This window comes from Temnothorax americanus, unplaced genomic scaffold (genome assembly GCF_048541705.1).
Source record: "Temnothorax americanus isolate GAGA-0224 unplaced genomic scaffold, ASM4854170v1 Scaffold23, whole genome shotgun sequence".
Lineage (NCBI taxonomy): Eukaryota > Metazoa > Arthropoda > Insecta > Hymenoptera > Formicidae > Temnothorax > Temnothorax americanus.
In genome coordinates, this window is record NW_027509371.1 from 3,104,367 (window position 1) to 3,122,575 (window position 18,209).

At 40.3% G+C, this 18,209-nt stretch overlaps 1 protein-coding gene across 6 annotated transcripts in view; it reads right to left on the reverse strand.

Annotated features, from left to right (window-relative positions):
* Window positions 1-18,209, reverse strand: part of Syx1a (syntaxin 1A) — a 111,278-nt gene that overhangs the window by 23,231 nt on the left and 69,838 nt on the right. For all 6 annotated transcript variants that reach the window (XR_013257231.1, XR_013257230.1, XR_013257229.1 and 3 more), the window contains exons 4-5: window positions 513-587; window positions 202-384 (exon numbers count right to left, since the gene is read on the reverse strand). Coding sequence is in view for 1 of the 6 variants with exons in the window: in XM_077408045.1 (XP_077264171.1) it covers window positions 202-384; window positions 513-587 (258 nt within the window). In the remaining 5 variants the exon portion in view is untranslated. The remainder of the gene's footprint in view (window positions 1-201; window positions 385-512; window positions 588-18,209) is intronic.

Here is an 18,209-nt window from a genome sequence, read left to right on the forward strand (position 1 = left end):
GAAAGAAAACTGTTGTTGAGACAACAATCGATCAGTGTCCTCCTCCGGGCTTTTCTTCGAATAGAGACGAACACGAGCATTAGATTGATGAGCGCGGATATTCCGAGACGGATTCGATATGACGCCAGATTGGACAGGGTTGTTCCACTCGAACAGGCATTCAGGTTGCAATGCGGCCAATCACGACATCCGTATACTCACTGATCTCGAGCTGTCGTTGTATTCTCCCCTTACACCGCTCCCTGTAATCGGTCTGTGTCCGATTGTACTCCGTCATCACCTCAACGAACTTCCTGGACAACGTCGAGTGCTGGGTTTTGCGTATCCTCAAATCCGCTGACGATTTGTTCGTGTGCTCCTCCTGCTCGATGTTCTGCTCTATCACTAAAACACACAGGAAACAAGGCTCGGCTGTCGTAATGCGAAACGCACTCTCCGACGATCGCAAAGGGATCGATCAATTTATAATACATGTCACCCACGTCACGATCATCCGAACTGCAAGAACTTACCCTTTAATTTAGCCCTGACTTTATTAGCGGTTTTCTTTATGTCAGACATCAGGTCTTCCAGTTCCAGTTTCACCTCTGAAATCAAGAAATCAAAAAGTTATTTACGTGCCATGGGTCTCGAGTTCAGAGATCCATTATTTTCTAATATGCCAAAGAAGATAGAAGTTTTATTTAGTATCTGGAACACACAGGTCGCAAATGTCATCTCCACGATTTGTAGGATAGTCGACTCGAAACTGTGTTACAACGCATTCTTTATTGAACAAATAACTTTTAGACAATAATATAAAATTTATATGTAAGTACATGTAAAAAAAATTCAAGATAATATAAAAAATATAAAATATATTAATTTATTTAAATATAAATTAGCTATTATCTATTATCGAATGTTATACACTTTTTAAAAATCCAGCTCACCAAATCACGCTTGTGACATTATTGCTTCAAATGTTACAGTTCTAGCAAGATCGTACATTCGTAAAGCAGCATTGTGCAACATTATATTGATCGAGGAACGGTCCGTGCACAGCTTGTCATAATCACCACTACACGCGCAAACTTTCGAATTCCCACAAGACTGTGCCAGTCGCGGTTATCTGTCGCTTTTCGCAGTAAATTTATAATCCGATCTGCTTCTCTGTCTCCGCGGCGATTCTTATTTCATCCATATACCTAGCCTCTCTGTAACTTATTCCTGCTTTCGATACTCTTAGCGATGAGATGAAGTCCAATATGTATGTACTCAAAAATCAGAGTCAAATCCAATAATCAACTTTCATTTTTTAAGATTCGAGTAATATTCATAAGAAATAATATTTTATACATTATACTTGTGAAGTAATCGATCCTGATTAGTTAGTTTTAAATTTTAAAATAAATAGGAAAAACCGGGACTGGTAGGCCAGCTTTTCAGTTTTTGATTTTTAATAAAATACATAAAAGAAATATCATTGTCGCGTTACATGCTTATATTATGGTAAGATGTATCTATATTTGGTTATTAAATTAAATTTTTAAAGTTAACTTAATTTGATAATAATTAATATAATTGAATATTTTCCTTATACTCCTCTTCCACGCTAGTCTGAGTTGACTATAGGTGTAATTAGTCGAAAAAATGTTATTTGCAGCTTAACCCAGCGGTAACAAAATAGCCCAGTAGAAAAGCTGTCTTCTTATAAACTATTAATTATTTTTTATGATATATATAAGTTATATCTTAATATATAAAACAAAGTCGGGTCAGAAAGAGAGAGAAAGAGAGAGAGAGAGAGAGAGAGAGAGAGAGAGAGAGAGAGAGAGAGAGAGAGCGAATTTATACTGTGTTTCAAGTCTAACAAATAATCGGCGCGCGTAGTTTATTAAGTTGGAATATACGTATATGTATATTATATACATTGTAATTCGTTACTTCGGTAACTATTAATTTCTTTACTTGCGCACCACGTACCGCGCTTGACTCGTATCGCCGTCTATTAATTTGTTCATAATTTAATATTTATAATTATCAAAAAATAATATATTAAAATAATTGTCACTTTTATATACAAACGTTTTGATTCAAAGGATAAAATTTCTAGTAAAGTACTCATAAAAGATATACACATATTTGAACCAGATTATTAGAGTCCAATTGGAAGTACCTATAAAGCTTTTGTCTTTCGAAATACTCATAAAAGGTTCAAACCGGTTTGAATCCATTTTAATTTTAAAATACAACTTATATCATTAAAACGTTTTGATTCAAAGGGTAAAATTTGTAGTAAACTAATCACAAAAAATACACACATATTTGAACCAGATGATTGTCCATTTGGAAGTATCTAAAGCTCTTGTCTTTCAAAATATGCAATACTCATAAAAGATTCGAGATTATATGTAAAGGGTTGGGAACGTCCCTTCAAAACGCCTTGCAACCCTGAGGGGAGTCAATAAATATATCTATCATAAAAGATTCGAACCGGTTCGAATCTATTTCGTTCAGATTCGAGTCTACTTGAAAGTACAACTTTCATTTTTCGAAATAATCATAAAGGTGGGTTTGAAATTACGCCAACGGATTCAAATTTACTTGTAAGGTACTTCATCCCATCGCTACCCCTAACCCTCAAAGTTATTGCGATCATCAAATTACAATTTGCGACTTATTCCGACTATATTTTGCATTCGAGGCCAGTGATTTACTCACAGCACCGAAATAATTGCGAGGCACCTTTAACGAACCGTGCATGGAACTCGATTACGTTGAATCAATGTACCTATTGCACACGATGCGACTAATACATTTCTTATTTATTCATTCGCTTAAGTCCACGTTAATTAATCTCAAAACAATCTTCTCGTAATTAAAAATAATTACGAGAAGATTGTTTCAAAATGAATATTTGTTTTCGTTTCCAAAAAGATCTTTTTTAGTTCGAAATTTGTATATCTGTTTTTAATGCAGCCTTCGTAATTTTCATAGACACAATTCTCGATTGTGTCTATAAAACTCGTAACCAATTAGCGTGCCGGCTGATCCCGACACGGATCTCCGATCTAATTATGCGGGCAAGTGTAGAAGAGAGGTCATGATCCTTCTCGTAATATCAGGTTTCAATATTCCGTGAAGACGTCCCACGCATATAGGCGTTAAACCGTGTCCCACGCAACTAATCTCGCTTGCGTCTCCAACGAGTCTGAGCGATCTCTGTTGAAAGACCCTCCCTTTCGATAGGCGGGCATTATGAACATACATACGCTTTCGTATCTTTCGTATAAGACGAGATGTATTTTACGCTTTATGAAGATAATGAGGAAGAGAGAGAGAGAAGGTCAGAGAGAATCCCCTCCTTCGAGATCGACTATTTCTTAAATATCGAGCTATAATTCGAAATGAGTGAGATTGCACAACGGAAGAAGATTAATAGAAACCTCTTTCGGTGAAAGAAATAGCGCAATGTTTGAATATACTGCACACGTGACGCTATACCATTCAAATCGCAAATAATTTTTAAACGGAGATTCCTCAACGCGTAGAACGTGAAGTTTGCATTATATCTACCTACGTGTCACGCCACATATTTCCCGAGTACGTCGGAGCCACCGAGTCTGCCAAGACACCCTCGAGCACCTCAAATCCAGTTGCCATGAGATTTAGCGTGGCCGCCGTCGGAACGACGCTGCTGCGTCTCCCTTGGGAGCTCCCGAAAATGCTGAGTAATAAAACGTTTCCCCGAAATACGTTCATCTTTATTGTTCGCGTGAACGATATGAGTGGCGTAACCACAATTTAGAGCATTTTTAGCAAATATCTTTATACGACGTGTAAAAGCAATGAAATCAAATGCGTCATATAAATGTAAAATAATTTATATAAAAAATTTACAATATTACACTTCTTTATAGTAAAAATATATGTATATATTAAATTACGTATACGTGTTAAAAGTGTCTTTTTTATTATATAATAGTTATATAATTATATAATTAATGCTTCTCTCTCTTTCGCGAGTGAGGTCACTTTTAGACGCCGTCATAAAAGAATTAACGCTTAGGTGTTTAATGAAAAGCGCTATATTAATTTGCATTGGCTTTGCTTAAAATGCAAATTCGCCTTGGGTGTGTTCTTTGCGCTTCTATCGGTCACATCTATCGCATCTATTTTCACTAACACCATCGCAGCGGCGAGCCTGAGCGGGCCGCAGCTGAAGATCGAAGAAGACCGAATAAGAATGAAGGTCCTTGAAAAATTTCATCTTCACGCGCACCTTTCCAGTCACAATCGGACACTTAGTTGCCGCGCGATTTAACGGCTGTTATCAGACGCGTGCAAAGGGCATCTTTATTGCATCAGATAAGACGGCGCAAAAGGAAGAAACGAAAAGATAGGGGTTGTTTAGTTTGATTGATGATGTATACAGACAAGGGAACAGTTCCGCTCGCCATCGCGCCCTATGGTTGTTTGGTCTGTACTTTTATAAGAAATTGTGTGTGTGTGTGTGTGTGATTTTTTTTCTTAAATATATCGTTCGCCCTAACTGATTCCAAAATTGTCATTTCTAATAAAAAATTTAATACTTATAAGATGATTTTAATTAACAATGCAAGCTGCAATTACACTAAAATTTAATTAGCATAATTAATTACTTTGATAAATATAATTTAACAATTTTTCAATGTATATATAGCCTTGCAACGATATTTAATATAAATTATTTAATTATTTATAATAGTTATTATCACAAATATCCTTTTTACGTGCTTCCCCAATTTCTTATTGATCTTTTATTTTAATCGAATGATAAGAAGATAACTCGGGAAAAATTACTTCCTGAAGAAAATACTGAATTCTGATTTTGCGCCGCCGCCAATAATCACGCCAATTTTCGCTCAAAATTGGAAGCTAAGATAAAACAAAATTTTCTTGCTGCGGTTCCCAGGTATATGCGGAAGAAAGCAACAATCAAGGTCGTTTACATAGGCGCTAACGTAAAGTTCGACTATGGGAGAGAGCTACCAAGTTTAACCGCATCCGAATGCAACGACCTGGAATACGTGAACTCGTCCTTGCGGTTGAAGTAATGCTCATAACGAATTTACAACATATAAAGCTCCGGCTGTAATAAAGGCCGCCTGAATTTCCGGTCGAGCTTCACAATGTGATTCAATACCGAAACGTATCTCTTTGTTTAGTATCTTGGCTCTCAGCCACAAAGTTAATTTTTATATAAATGAAAAAAAATATCAATTAAATAATTCCAATATTACGATAAAAATAATAATATAATATCTTTTTTATATAATTAGTGTAACCGGGTTTTTTTACAATTTTATTATGTGTATTATAAATATATATTATTAGCATAAAACATAGATGATACAAATATTTTGACAACTTACAGTGATTATTACGTTTACATTATTGACAAATATTTTTATATTATTGTATAACAGAATATGGTAGAAGAAAATTGGAGCACAGCCCGCGGAGTTAAACGTAATATCATAAAATTTGAAATAAATGGCTCTTGCAATAAAACGCGAAGGATATTTGTTGAGTTTATATTGCATTTGATTTATGTTCGTATTCGATTTCGTTGTAAACGGAGATTAGTATAGCCACTGTAGCGCCTCTAGCGCCTGTTAACTCTGTGACCGTCACGTGACCGCGCGTGCAAGGGAGGAAGATCAGGACAAGATGGCGAAAGTACGTTCAACCGTATTGTACGTCTAGTGACGGTCTCACAAAATAAAAGGTGAAATCCAGCGCATACAGTCCACTTCACTTCAATATCCCATACCGACCAAACATTGGTCCTTCGAGCCGGATATCAAGCAACAAGGACAGTTCGGCACTCGAGTAGCAGACATACAAAGGTACAAGCGTGAGATCAAGACTCAGAAATCGAGTCGAAGAAGCTAGCAGCCATCTTCATTTCGCAAATAACGAGCCGCTGAAGGAAATACGCAGGCCTCGTAGTGTGTGCGAATGCGATTCCGGTCTTGGAATTACATCAGAATAGCGTGTGCAAAACGCAATTCTGACCTTGGAATCGCGTCAGAAGTCATCAAGACAACGCATAGCTGAAATTCGCGTATCGATCGTCTATCAATCAGGCGATCCGAGCATCGAGCACATCGATTACGCAGAGAGGAAACCAGGCGATTCGAGCATCGAGCACATCGATCACGCAAAGAGGTAACAGCCGATCTCCCGATTATCGATCAAGCAGAGGCAGCGGTTGGCACAGTCGGTACATCGCAGTCGAGGCGCAAGACATCGACAGCACCGACGAAATCGGCAGCACAGGAAGCAGCAAAGTACAGATAAGTGAGCAGGTCACCCCCTTTACTCTTAATCATAACCTCACTTGTCAGTTACAACCGCGACACGCGACACGCGACACACGACACGTAGGAATTGTTATACATTGCGGCGTAACAATATTGCGATAATTGTAGCGACAACAAACAAAATGGAAGCGTTAATTAAGAGGCGAGGTCACATTAAGGGTAGAGTTACCACATTTAAGAATTACGTAGCTAAGGTATTAAATAGTTTTCCAGATACGACACAAGCGTTAGAAGATGTATACAAACTAAAGATGCGAGAACGCCTTAGTGCTATACGAGAAGCATATAGCAGGTACAACGAAGTACAAGCAGAGATTGACGCGCTTACTGATGAGGAACGAGAAACAGTGCAGTATCGCGATACATTCGAAGAAGATTATTTTAGGTTAATAGCGCAGGCAGAAGGCTTACTGGCTCGAGGCGAAGCGACAATACAGCCTCCGAGTGCAGTAACAAACGAAGTCAATAATCCAGTGCCTGTACAAGAAACAGTCGCGCACACGACGCGTGACCAGGCGGATCGTACTCCGAACGTGGCGAGGCAGGCAAACCAATACATTGTATTTAAAACACAGGGTATTAAACTACCGACAATAGAGTTGCCAAAGTTTAAAGGTGATGTTGACGAATGGCTTGGGTTTAGAGACCTCTTCGAGTCACTCATAAATAGCAATGAAACGATAGACCCGATACAAAAATTCCATTACCTAAGGGCCGCGTTAGAGGGTTGTGCCGCTCAGGTCATTAAACAATTAGATTTCTCAGCCGCAAATTATACGATAGCGTGGCAAGCCATTTGCTACCGGTTTGACAACAAAAATTTATTGACAAACAATCACATTAAGGCCATTTTTAGCATAAGTCTAATGAAAGAAGAGTCAGCCAGCCAAATTCGAAACATGATAGATACACTTAACAAACATCTAAGAGCATTGAACGCATTAGGTCAATCGACAGAGCATTGGGATGCGTTATTAATATACTTAGCTTCGAGTAAGTTAGATAGTGTCACGGCAAGAGAGTGGGAGAAGCAACAGCCGGATAATGAGCTTCCTACATTAGATGATTTCATGAGTTTTCTTAACCTAAGAGCAAAAATGTTAGACAAGTTAGAGCTAAATAAGAAAGGCGCGTGCAAACCTAAACAATCAGATTCCGTAAAATCTAAGTCGCTTCTTCTTAAAAAACAAGAATGTGTAGTGTGCAAGGAAGCACATCGTTTATCAAACTGTCCCAAATTTCTGCAATCTTCTCCGCAGGAACGAGTAGAAACTTTAAAGAACGCAAAGTTGTGTCTAAACTGTATGAAGCCAGGACACTTCATTAAAAACTGCAAAGGTGGTACATGTAGAAAGTGTTCCAGTAAGCACAATACACTCATACATTTTGAGAAGCCTCCGTCGGAGGAGACGACAAATGCAGTGGAGAACGTTAATCTATCGTCAGTCTTGTGTTCTCAGCATAGTAGCAACGAATATCATGTTCTCTTGTCAACCGCAATAGTGTTAGTAGAGGATAGACATGGCAAAACACATAAGGCTCGTGCAATACTTGATCCCGGGTCGCAGTCTAGTCTAATTACAAATAAACTTTGCGATGAATTACGACTCGATAAAACTGATGTGAGAGTAAATCTGGAAGCTATCAATAGCGCATCCTGTCAAATAAAACACAAGTGCAGAGTTAAAATTACTGCATGCTACGGCAATCATGAGTTCTACTTATCGTGTCTTGTCATCCCAGAAATAACAGGCAGCCTACCTAACACTAAGGTTAACGTATCAGATATCCCGATCCCCTCGAACATTAAATTGGCAGATTCTCGTTTTTATATACCTGATAGAGTAGACATTCTTATCGGTGCGGATTGTTTTTGGAACCTATTGTGTATTGGGCAGATTAAGATAGGCAAGTCGCAGCTTACAATGCAGAAGACGAAGTTAGGATGGATAGCAGCAGGTCCGTTAGTCGGTAGTAGCATAACTTCAACACGGTGTCATTTGAGCAAGTCCATTGATATACACGAGCAAGTAGCCAAGTTCTGGGAGCTTGAAGAATACTCAACCCAAGGGGCACTTTCCCAGGAAGAGAGGGAATGTGAGTTGCACTTCTCACAAACTAGCAAACGCGACGCAAGCGGTAGATTCATAGTAAGCATGCCACTGAAGGAAGATCCGAGCGTACTAGGCGAGTCATACAAGGGCGCCTTGCGATCGTTGGAAAGACTAGAAGCCAGACTCAAGAGAAATCCTGTACTTAAGGAACAATACGTAGCATTTCTTAACGAATACCAGAGCCTACAACATATGAGTAAAGTAACGAATATCTCGTATACCGAGATCGCGTATTACATGCCACACCATTGCGTCATACGTAATGACAGCATAACTACCAAAATTCGTGTAGTGTTTAACGCATCGGCTCCTACAGATAACGGTGTCTCACTAAATGACATTCAAATGGTAGGGCCCAAGCTACAAGAGGACTTATTCTCAATACTTCTGAGATTCAGAACGTACTTATACGTCATATCAGCGGATGTGGAGAAAATGTTCAGACAGGTATTGGTAAACCTGGAACAACGTTCGCTGCTGAGGATATTGTGGCGCGCGAGCCCTCATAACCCCATAGAAGTGTTCGAGCAAAATGTAGTGACGTACGGTACAGCAGCAGCACTGTATCTAGCAGTAAAATGCCTATTGGAATTAGCAGAGCAATACAAGAAAATATGGCCAGAAATAGCGAAGATCATTAAGAAAGACTTCTACGTGGACGATCTTCTGACCGGAGCGGATTCGATAGAAGAGGCTAAAGACATCGTACATAAGGTTTCGCAGGTATTAGAGTCAGCAGGATTCGTTCTTCGAAAGTGGAATCTCGAATCAACCTGAAATCATAAAGGACATTCCACTCAAAAACCAAAATCCAAACGGGTTGGATTTCAACTCCGACGTTCAAGCAAAGATTCTGGGATTAGGCTGGCAAGCTTACCAAGATATTCTGGTCTATTCAATAGAAGAGTTACCACCGCCTAAAGTTTCAAAAAGACAAATATTGTCTGAAATAACGCGAATATTCGATCCGTTAGGGCTGTTGAATCCATGTTTCATACTAGCTAGAATTTTAATACAAAAACTATGGACGCTTAAATTGTCATGGGACGAGGCTATTCCAGCTGATCTACATTCTAGCTGGATATCATTCCGCAGTCAGATTAATAGTTTGAATCAGGTCAAGGTACCCAGGAACGTAACTCGTAAGGGATATAAGAGATTGGAGTTGCATGGATTCGCGGACGCAGCTCAACGCGCTTATGGAGCGTGCGTATATGTTCGCTCGGTAGATCCTCAACACGAAATACAAGTCAAAGTGTTATGTTCCAAGGTCAGAGTAGCACCACTCAAGCTACAAACAATCCCTAGATTAGAACTGTGCGCAGCACTCACACTCGCAAGATTGATGAAAAAGGTGACTGATTCACTAAATGCAGCGATCGATAGAATTGTCTATTGGAGCGACTCAACAATAGTTCTAAATTGGTTACGAACACAACCCAATAAATTGCAAGTTTTTGTTTCTAATCGCGTAGCGGAGATTCAGGAATTAACGGATTGCCGTAACTGGAGACACGTGCCGACACGGGATAACCCAGCCGATGTGCTGTCGCGAGGTTTATTACCGGAGCAGTTATTACAATCAGATATTTGGTGGCACGGTCCGTCGTTTTTATTTAAGCCGGAAACAGAATGGCCTATCATACCGGAATCGGAAATACCAACGATTGAAGTAAGAAAGACGGTTTGTACGGTTAAACAGACTCAAGTAAGCAAGTCATTTATATTCGAGATCACTACAAAATTAGGTAGTTTGATTCGCATAGTAGCGTATTGTAGGCGTTTCATAAGCAGCTGCAAAAAAACAAAAGAGACGCGATTCAACACGTTTGACGACAGACGAGCTACAGGAATCATTACAAACTATTGCCAAGGTGGCTCAAGGAGAGTCATTTCCCACAGAGCTGCAAATACTTAGAAGGAACGGTTCAATCAAAAAGGGAAAATTAGCCGCACTCAGTGCATTCATTGACCAAAACGGTCTTATACGCGTTGGTGGTAGGTTAAAAAATTCAGAGTTTAGAGAGGACAAAAAACATCCCATAGTTCTGTCGGCTGATCATCAGTTCACAAAATTACTCTTTGTTCACGAACATTTAAAGTTATTACACGCAGGCCCTCAGCTAGTATTGAGTTCAATTCGCGATCAATTTTGGCCTGTTGGGGGTAGAAACTTAGCTAGGAAAATTGTGCATCAATGTATCCGTTGTTTCAAATGCAAACCGCGACTATCTCAAACTTCAATGGGAGAATTACCTCACGCTCGTGTATCAGTAGCGGCTCCGTTTCATCACACGGGTGTAGACTATGCAGGCCCCTTTATTATCAAGGATCGGAAGGGGGGAGGATGCAAAACGAGTAAGGCATACGTAGGGCTGTTTGTTTGTTTCGCCACAAAGGCAGTGCATCTGGAACTAATCTCTGATTTAACATCAGAAGCGTTTGTTGCTGCACTCAGACGTTTTTCCGCTAGGAGAGGTAAACCCGCGCACATGTATTCGGACAATGGTACCAATTTCGTCGGAGCCAACAGAGAGTTGAAGGAATTAACACAATTTTTGATAAGTAGTACAAAACCGATTGAAAGAAGCATCAACGAAATTGGTATTAATTGGCACTTCATACCCGCTCATTCACCACACTTCGGTGGTCTATGGGAGGCCGGTGTGAGGTCCACTAAATATCATTTAAAACGAGTAGCCGGCAATGCGATCTTAACATTTGAGGAATTATACACACTACTCACGCAGATCGAGGCGTTGTTAAATTCGCGTCCATTAACTCCGATGTCGTCAGACCCCAATGACCTAAACCCCCTTACGCCTGCTCACTTTCTCATCGGTCGTGTACTTACAGCACCACCAGATCCTACACTAACGGATGTGCCAGAATCTAGATTGTCTAGGTGGCAGTTGATACAAAGCATTCAACAACACTTTTGGAGGAGATGGAGTAAGGAATATATCTCCGAGCTTCAGCAACGCACCACTAGAAAGAATCCAACACGACCCATCGCTGAAGGCACAATGGTCCTCATCAAAGAAGATAATCTCCCCTCACTCAAATGGAGACTTGGGCGGGTCCTATCTACTCATCCAGGGAAGGATAACGTAGTACGAGTAGCCACGGTTAAGACTTCAACAGGAACCATCAAAATTGCGACTGCAAAACTTTGCCCGTTGCCCATGGATGAGAAGGACTGTAATTAATCCACTGCACATATTTAGTTATTAAGCCATTGATATATAAGAAGTCGATTACAATAGTTATGTATGCTTAGTATATGTTATTTTCTTTGCGTTTACTTTAAGGAGTTACTTGTTCAGTATTAGTACATCAGTTAATAGTTTAATTACACAGCGAGCAAGTTCACGGATATTAATTTGTTTATTATATAGAAAGTACCCTTTCAATGTCGGGGGGTATGTTGAGTTTATATTGCATTTGATTTATGTTCGTATTCGATTTCGTTGTAAACGGAGATTAGTATAGCCACTGTAGCGCCTCTAGCGCCTGTTAACTCTGTGACCGTCACGTGACCGCGCGTGCAAGGGAGGAAGATCAGGACAAGATGGCGAAAGTACGTTCAACCGTATTGTACGTCTAGTGACGGTCTCACAAAATAAAAGGTGAAATCCAGCGCATACAGTCCACTTCACTTCAATATCCCATACCGACCAAACAATATTTATCTGTAATTATCTATTTTTGTGAACTGTGACTCTAATATCTTGACGTATACCGAGCTAATATGTTTTTAAATCCTTCCTTTCTTGTCGTCGCGGGCGCAACTTTTTCCAATTTTCTCTTCCGCCAAACGGCTACTCGTAATAACTTTTATTTCTTTAATCTGCAATATCGAGCTCTCTTCCTCGGCCTTGACAACAATGTTTTCGCGCAAAAGAACTTCTCGCCAGGATGTTTCCATCGATATGATAAAGAAGAGCGCAGTGGTAATGTCCGTGAATAGACGCGCGCCCCCGAATGAATGCTCTGCGGCATTATACGTATATTCTACTTGTATATACAGAACCGTGGCCAGTGTGTTTGTAATTCGACGGCCAAGATATATATATATATATATATATATATATATATATATAGCTTAACATTCCCCTATGTTAACGCCCACAAAAGCGTCTGTCGAGCGTTTTTTCCAACCCCATAAATCGAGAGAGCTCGCAGCTTCGGGTATAAAACCTTTCTGTCGGCGAGTCTATTTCATCGCGAACTTCGGCAGATTCTTTTCGCGCAAAACTTTTTACTTATACCACTAAAAATAACTAAATTATTCATAATACTTCATTATAGTTTAAACACCATAGAATCCATAGATTAAAAGTTCAAGCATTAAATAAAATTTTGGTCATTACAAATATTATAAACAACGCTAAGTGCTTCCAAACAACAATTTGCAAAACATAAATTCATGAATCTGATACGCAGTAAATTTATATACAATAATATTGATGAACACGATATGTAAATACGCGCACGCACATACACGCATGTATACATAAAAGATTAAGAATAATATGTGAGATTCAGCTACGGATACCATTTTTGATAAGCATAACTTAATTTTATATTTATCTTGAAAGTTGATCGGTGAAACCGCGCGGCCGACCGATATGCGTCGCGTGCGATTCCGCGCCCGCGTTTGGTTTAACAGGTTTGACTTAAGGGGCTCTATATACAGTCTATACGTATATATGGAGAGGATAATCCGACCTATCTCGGCTTTTTCCCTCCTTCGTTTCAGCTCACGCCAAGATTCTATTCTCTTGCACGTGCCACGGCACGAAACTAGTTTCCCCCGTCGGCGATCGCAGTCGCGATAATTTCAACGGTTCCGAAAATCACTTGCTGGAAAGTTTTTCTCTTGCCGTGGCCGACGGCAGGCAGATACGGAAGATTATAGAAATGAAGAAATTCCGGAGGAGGACGGGGAGAACGTAAATATAGTTAAAAGATGTATGGGAGAGTTTGGCCGCCGGGCAAGTAAATTATGCGAGAGAAAGAGATGTCGTTACCCTTTTTATCGCGCCACGACACTGTGATAAGGGATAAAATTTTTAAGCGTAAAGTAGCGGGAAAGCACGTATTTGAGGTGTAATAAAGTTGCGACCTTGTGATATTAGACGTACGCTTTAACACGCGGTTATGTTTAAATGCGCGCATATACACGGCGCGCACGCACGTGTACAAAATAAACAAAAAAATTAGAATCTATAATATAATCTAATAATAAAACAAAAACGCTTATTTAATTTTTGCGTCAAATGTCGCATAGTTGATGTTTATCTTCGCAATGACATTATTGAGAGACATTCTTAAACCCGATCATATTCTTAAAAAGTAAATCTAATTGTAAGATGCGATTAAAAAATTTCTTCAATTATTTATGTGACGCTACAAAAACAATTAGAACATAATTTAACGTATAAACTGAAACTTGAAGTGCAAGAAGTTATGTGTTCGTTTCGTAATTGTCGCGAATCGCACTTGCTAAAGTAGGCCGAATCTCTCGTTAAGTTTTAATTAGCGCGCGCAATTCGTTGGGAAAGAGAAATGTCAGTTCGCAATCTCGTTCAGTATACGCTTCTTTCGCGAGAGGATCTTCGTATGCAAATCTGTCGTGTATAATTTAGACGTCGGGGACGTCGCGAGCAGGATGGAACACCATCGCGAGCACGACGCAGGCGGAGCAATTAGCAATTAGGGAACTCCCTTTAATTGCCCTCGACGCTCCCCCGGACTCCGTGGATCTTCTAAGAACGAAAAATGGCGTCTATCCGCCGTCCCCGAGAGAAATTTCTCGAGCAGAAGGATACAAGCGATTAATGTCATTCAGTATATTTAAAGGTATCGGTTATCCCTTCGCGACTCACCCCGATTTCGGCTTCGAATCGACTTCGCGACGGTCGAAGTACCTCATGGATTCTACCAAAGAACCGAATTAACTTCGCTCACGCGACTTAATCAAGAAACCCCAACCAGTGGGAATTTTTCTTTTCTTTCTTTCTGCCTTTCTATATCCTCGTTATATAGGATTATCGCGAGTATGTATGAAATAGCGCTCGCGAAAGAAACGGAACGGATATAGACTGCCGCGAGAAAACCGCGAGTCGGATGAGAGAGAAAAATTTAATTTAATTAAAGAACGAACCCGCGAGAGAGAAGACGTCGAACGATTAATATTCCACTTCTTTCCCGACGCGTGTTTAATTCACAATATCGTTAACGAGTTATTTAACATTTAAGAGAATTTACCTTGAGTTTTTAATTAAGCTATGAAAACGTAAACCCGCCCCAAGATGTTGTTATTTTTCGTATAACGTCAAGTGGACTTTACGCTAAGAAAAATTTCATTTGAAACGTAATTCGCGGTACTCGTAACATCGAGATTAAAAAACTACAGTTTAAAGCGAATGTTGTACGCACAGATGTATGCACAACTCGCAATTTTCCTTTAAGATTTGTACACACACACACACACACACACACACACAATTTCCCTTCGTAATTCACAATATTCCCTCGCTGAATTTTTCTCATCGACAAGCGTCTTGAGGCAATCGGCGGCTTTGCAATTTTACAGTCCCGAGTCACACGCAATTACGACCCGCAAACTCGTTTACCTCTAAAGCCAATTCCACAAAACACCAAAGCGAAAACGCATAAAACATGCGCGACGTAAAAGCGAAACGAGTTTGTTTTTCTCTCAATTTAGCGGATCCCTTCGTGGCTTCCGCCGCGGGCGGAAGCTTAAAATACCGGGTGACAGGAAGTATTAATACTCGCGCGCGACGGATACAACTTTTTTGCGGGCAACGGTAGTTTGTGATGGGTCAGCGGCCGTATCGATACGTTAAGTGTCAATCGTTTGTCCGACAACACCTCTCGATGCGATCGACGTTTTTCAGCGCTAACGTCCAAACGTTTGATCGTCGGTCATCGGTCGTAAATGCATTATGTATCAATTAGCGCGTATTACGCGCGGAACGCAGGTAATAAAGCCCACGTCGCGTATTATTAGCGGACTCAAAGCAAAGTGGCCGAAATTGCGGGCATTAAATAACGGCGATTAACATTTCCATTGGCCTTTATCTCGCCGCGCCGCCGCGCCGGGACGTCCAAAAGCAATATGATCAAAATCGCTTTCCGCAGAAATGCGGCAAATATTCCGCCCCGTTCGCGTAACCGCTTCGCTATTGTTGTCAATGAGTAATTTTGCAAATCAAAGTACCCTCCCCATAGCCGGGTTACATCACATGAGAGCCGGACTACATCACATTCCACAGCGGAAAGGTAATAAAATTATAGGAGTTATAAATTGAAATGCAAAACGACATGAGTGGTTAGTTACTTTTGGAACGGGTATGTTTAATTAAGGCGGAAAAAGTCCAAAATATAATTGTGTATAATTGTATGAATAAAAAAAATTGCTGGAAACCATGCAGTAAAACTTTTTCGCGCATCATAAAATAAAATATGGAAATATGAAAAATATCAAATTATGAAAAAAAAACTCCCGTAATAGTGCCATTTTTAATCTACAATCTACGAATAAAATAGCTTCATTTTATTATTTTACACATTAAATCAAAACTTCGTTTTCTGCATCAAAACGGTTATAACGTCATTTCTGCTTTGTATATAAAAGCGGATCTTTTAACAAATCTTCAAGAGTATGCTTGGCTACTTTGCTTACAAGCCAATCTCCGGCGCAAGATATCGAAATTCCGATTAAATTCAGTCGAGTACGAAAAAACGTTTTCTTTTTCTCTTCCATGCTCATCCTGGAGGAAACCGGAAACCGCGGAAAAATGGAGAAAACGAAATAGATAAGAAAAAATGGAAAAAAGACGGAAAATGAGAGAGAAAGAGAGAGGGAAGTCAGAAGGAAAAAAAGAAAGAGAGAAACGAGTGAGACTATTCCCAGAGGAACTCGAGGTATTTCGCGACACTTTCAGGTGCCTCGGACCTCTTCCCGGATATCTCGACGTGTTATCGACTTCGGCTGACCTCGCCATTCCTGACCTCGACGATATCGCGATCTGTCCTGCCCTCGTTCCCCCCCGTTCACCTCTCCATTCAGTCGATCCAATTCTACCGTCCACATCCACAATCGACTGATCGAAAGAGTCGACATGGCCAGCACGACGTGACGCTCCAGTCACTTCCGATTCTTTTCACCTTTCCGGAGAGATACCCTCTCGAGACGATTGCAGAAGAGAACAGCGGGACACGCCTTTTTACAGCGAGCCGGCCGACCGTATTAATCGGGGTGAATGGTCGGGTTATCGACAGCTCCAGATTTACTAAATCTGTCGCAGACAATGGAACTCATTCGTTCGTTCGTCCGTTCGTACGTTTGCGGACGCTCGCGCGTTACAATTACGAACGTGTAAATTGGGTTAATACCACGTGGAAACGTGCCAGACCTATTTCCGGTTATTCCACCGACCGACCGACCAACCAACCGATCGACCGATCGACCAGGACCGGAATAGGATGTCGAACTTTAACGAACTCCGAAGTAGCGCGATGTTGTCGGAAAGCACCGACGGCGACGGTGATTTTGCGACGCCCCGGCGAACTTTCGATCGTTCTTTCTTTTTGTTCAGCTTGTAAATCCTTCTTATGTGCACCAGTTCGCTAATAATGCAAGTTCTTACGTATACAGAATGTTGAAAGGAAGTGTCAAAGCGTCGTCAATATACAACACATTAAAAACGGCTATATACTATTAAATACAATACTTATGAAATTTGAAAAAAGAATATAGAATATCAAACAAAATTCCATGTTTAAAAAAAAGAGAATTTAAACTTCCATTAAACTAAATTTTATTTAAAGTTAGATGACAAAATATTCACTTGCGCTCTTACAAATTTATTTTAATAAAATCATTTTAACAATTAACGTTTTTAAAATATCTAACAGTCGACACCAAATCACAGGTGTTCTCGCGCCGGTCAATCATATCAGAATAAAAGTAGTTAAAATTTGTGGATGCGAATCTGCGGTAAAATGCACAAGCCAATAAAGGTTTCTTGATACTCTTTCGATCAGCCAGATTAACTTTTCCCACCGTTCCCGTAAACCGAGGACAGCCGTATATTGTTATAGTAAGGTCTATTAAATTATCAGCGTTCTCAATCGCGGGGCGGTCACTGACGGAACAGCTGGCCTGGTCGCACGGCAAACACGATCGACGTGATGGTAAACCAACACGGATACTTTCGATCTATCAAAGAGAGGAAGCAGGCCCATGGCGCGTTCGTCCTTCGGTGCAAAGCCAGGTGCTCATGAATATGTATCGTATACACGTAGCCAGGGCAGAATGACGGAGTGTCTGTGTATGGGGATAAATTGAACCGAGCGATACCTTTGACCTCCGTTAACTGGCTTTGACGTGGAGAGTCGGAGAAGGGAAACAGAGATGGCGAAAGAGAGCGCGCGGGGGTGCGTGCATTGACTTGCCGTCCGCTCGTGTTTTTCGTGTCAACGTACCGAAAAATGGAAGTGAGCCGTTCCGTTGCAGATACAAGAGAATCGATACACGCGCGGAATTACATTAGAACAGTTCTTTGCAGAGCTTTTAATTTCCACGGTCATCATGAATTTTTTTTTATTTTTTATTATTCGTGTCCTTTTTTATTAAAAGGGCCTTTGAGAAGATAAAGCCGGATAAAGTATGTTCCTTTTTTCTATCGCTTTTAATCACGTAAAAGCGTCG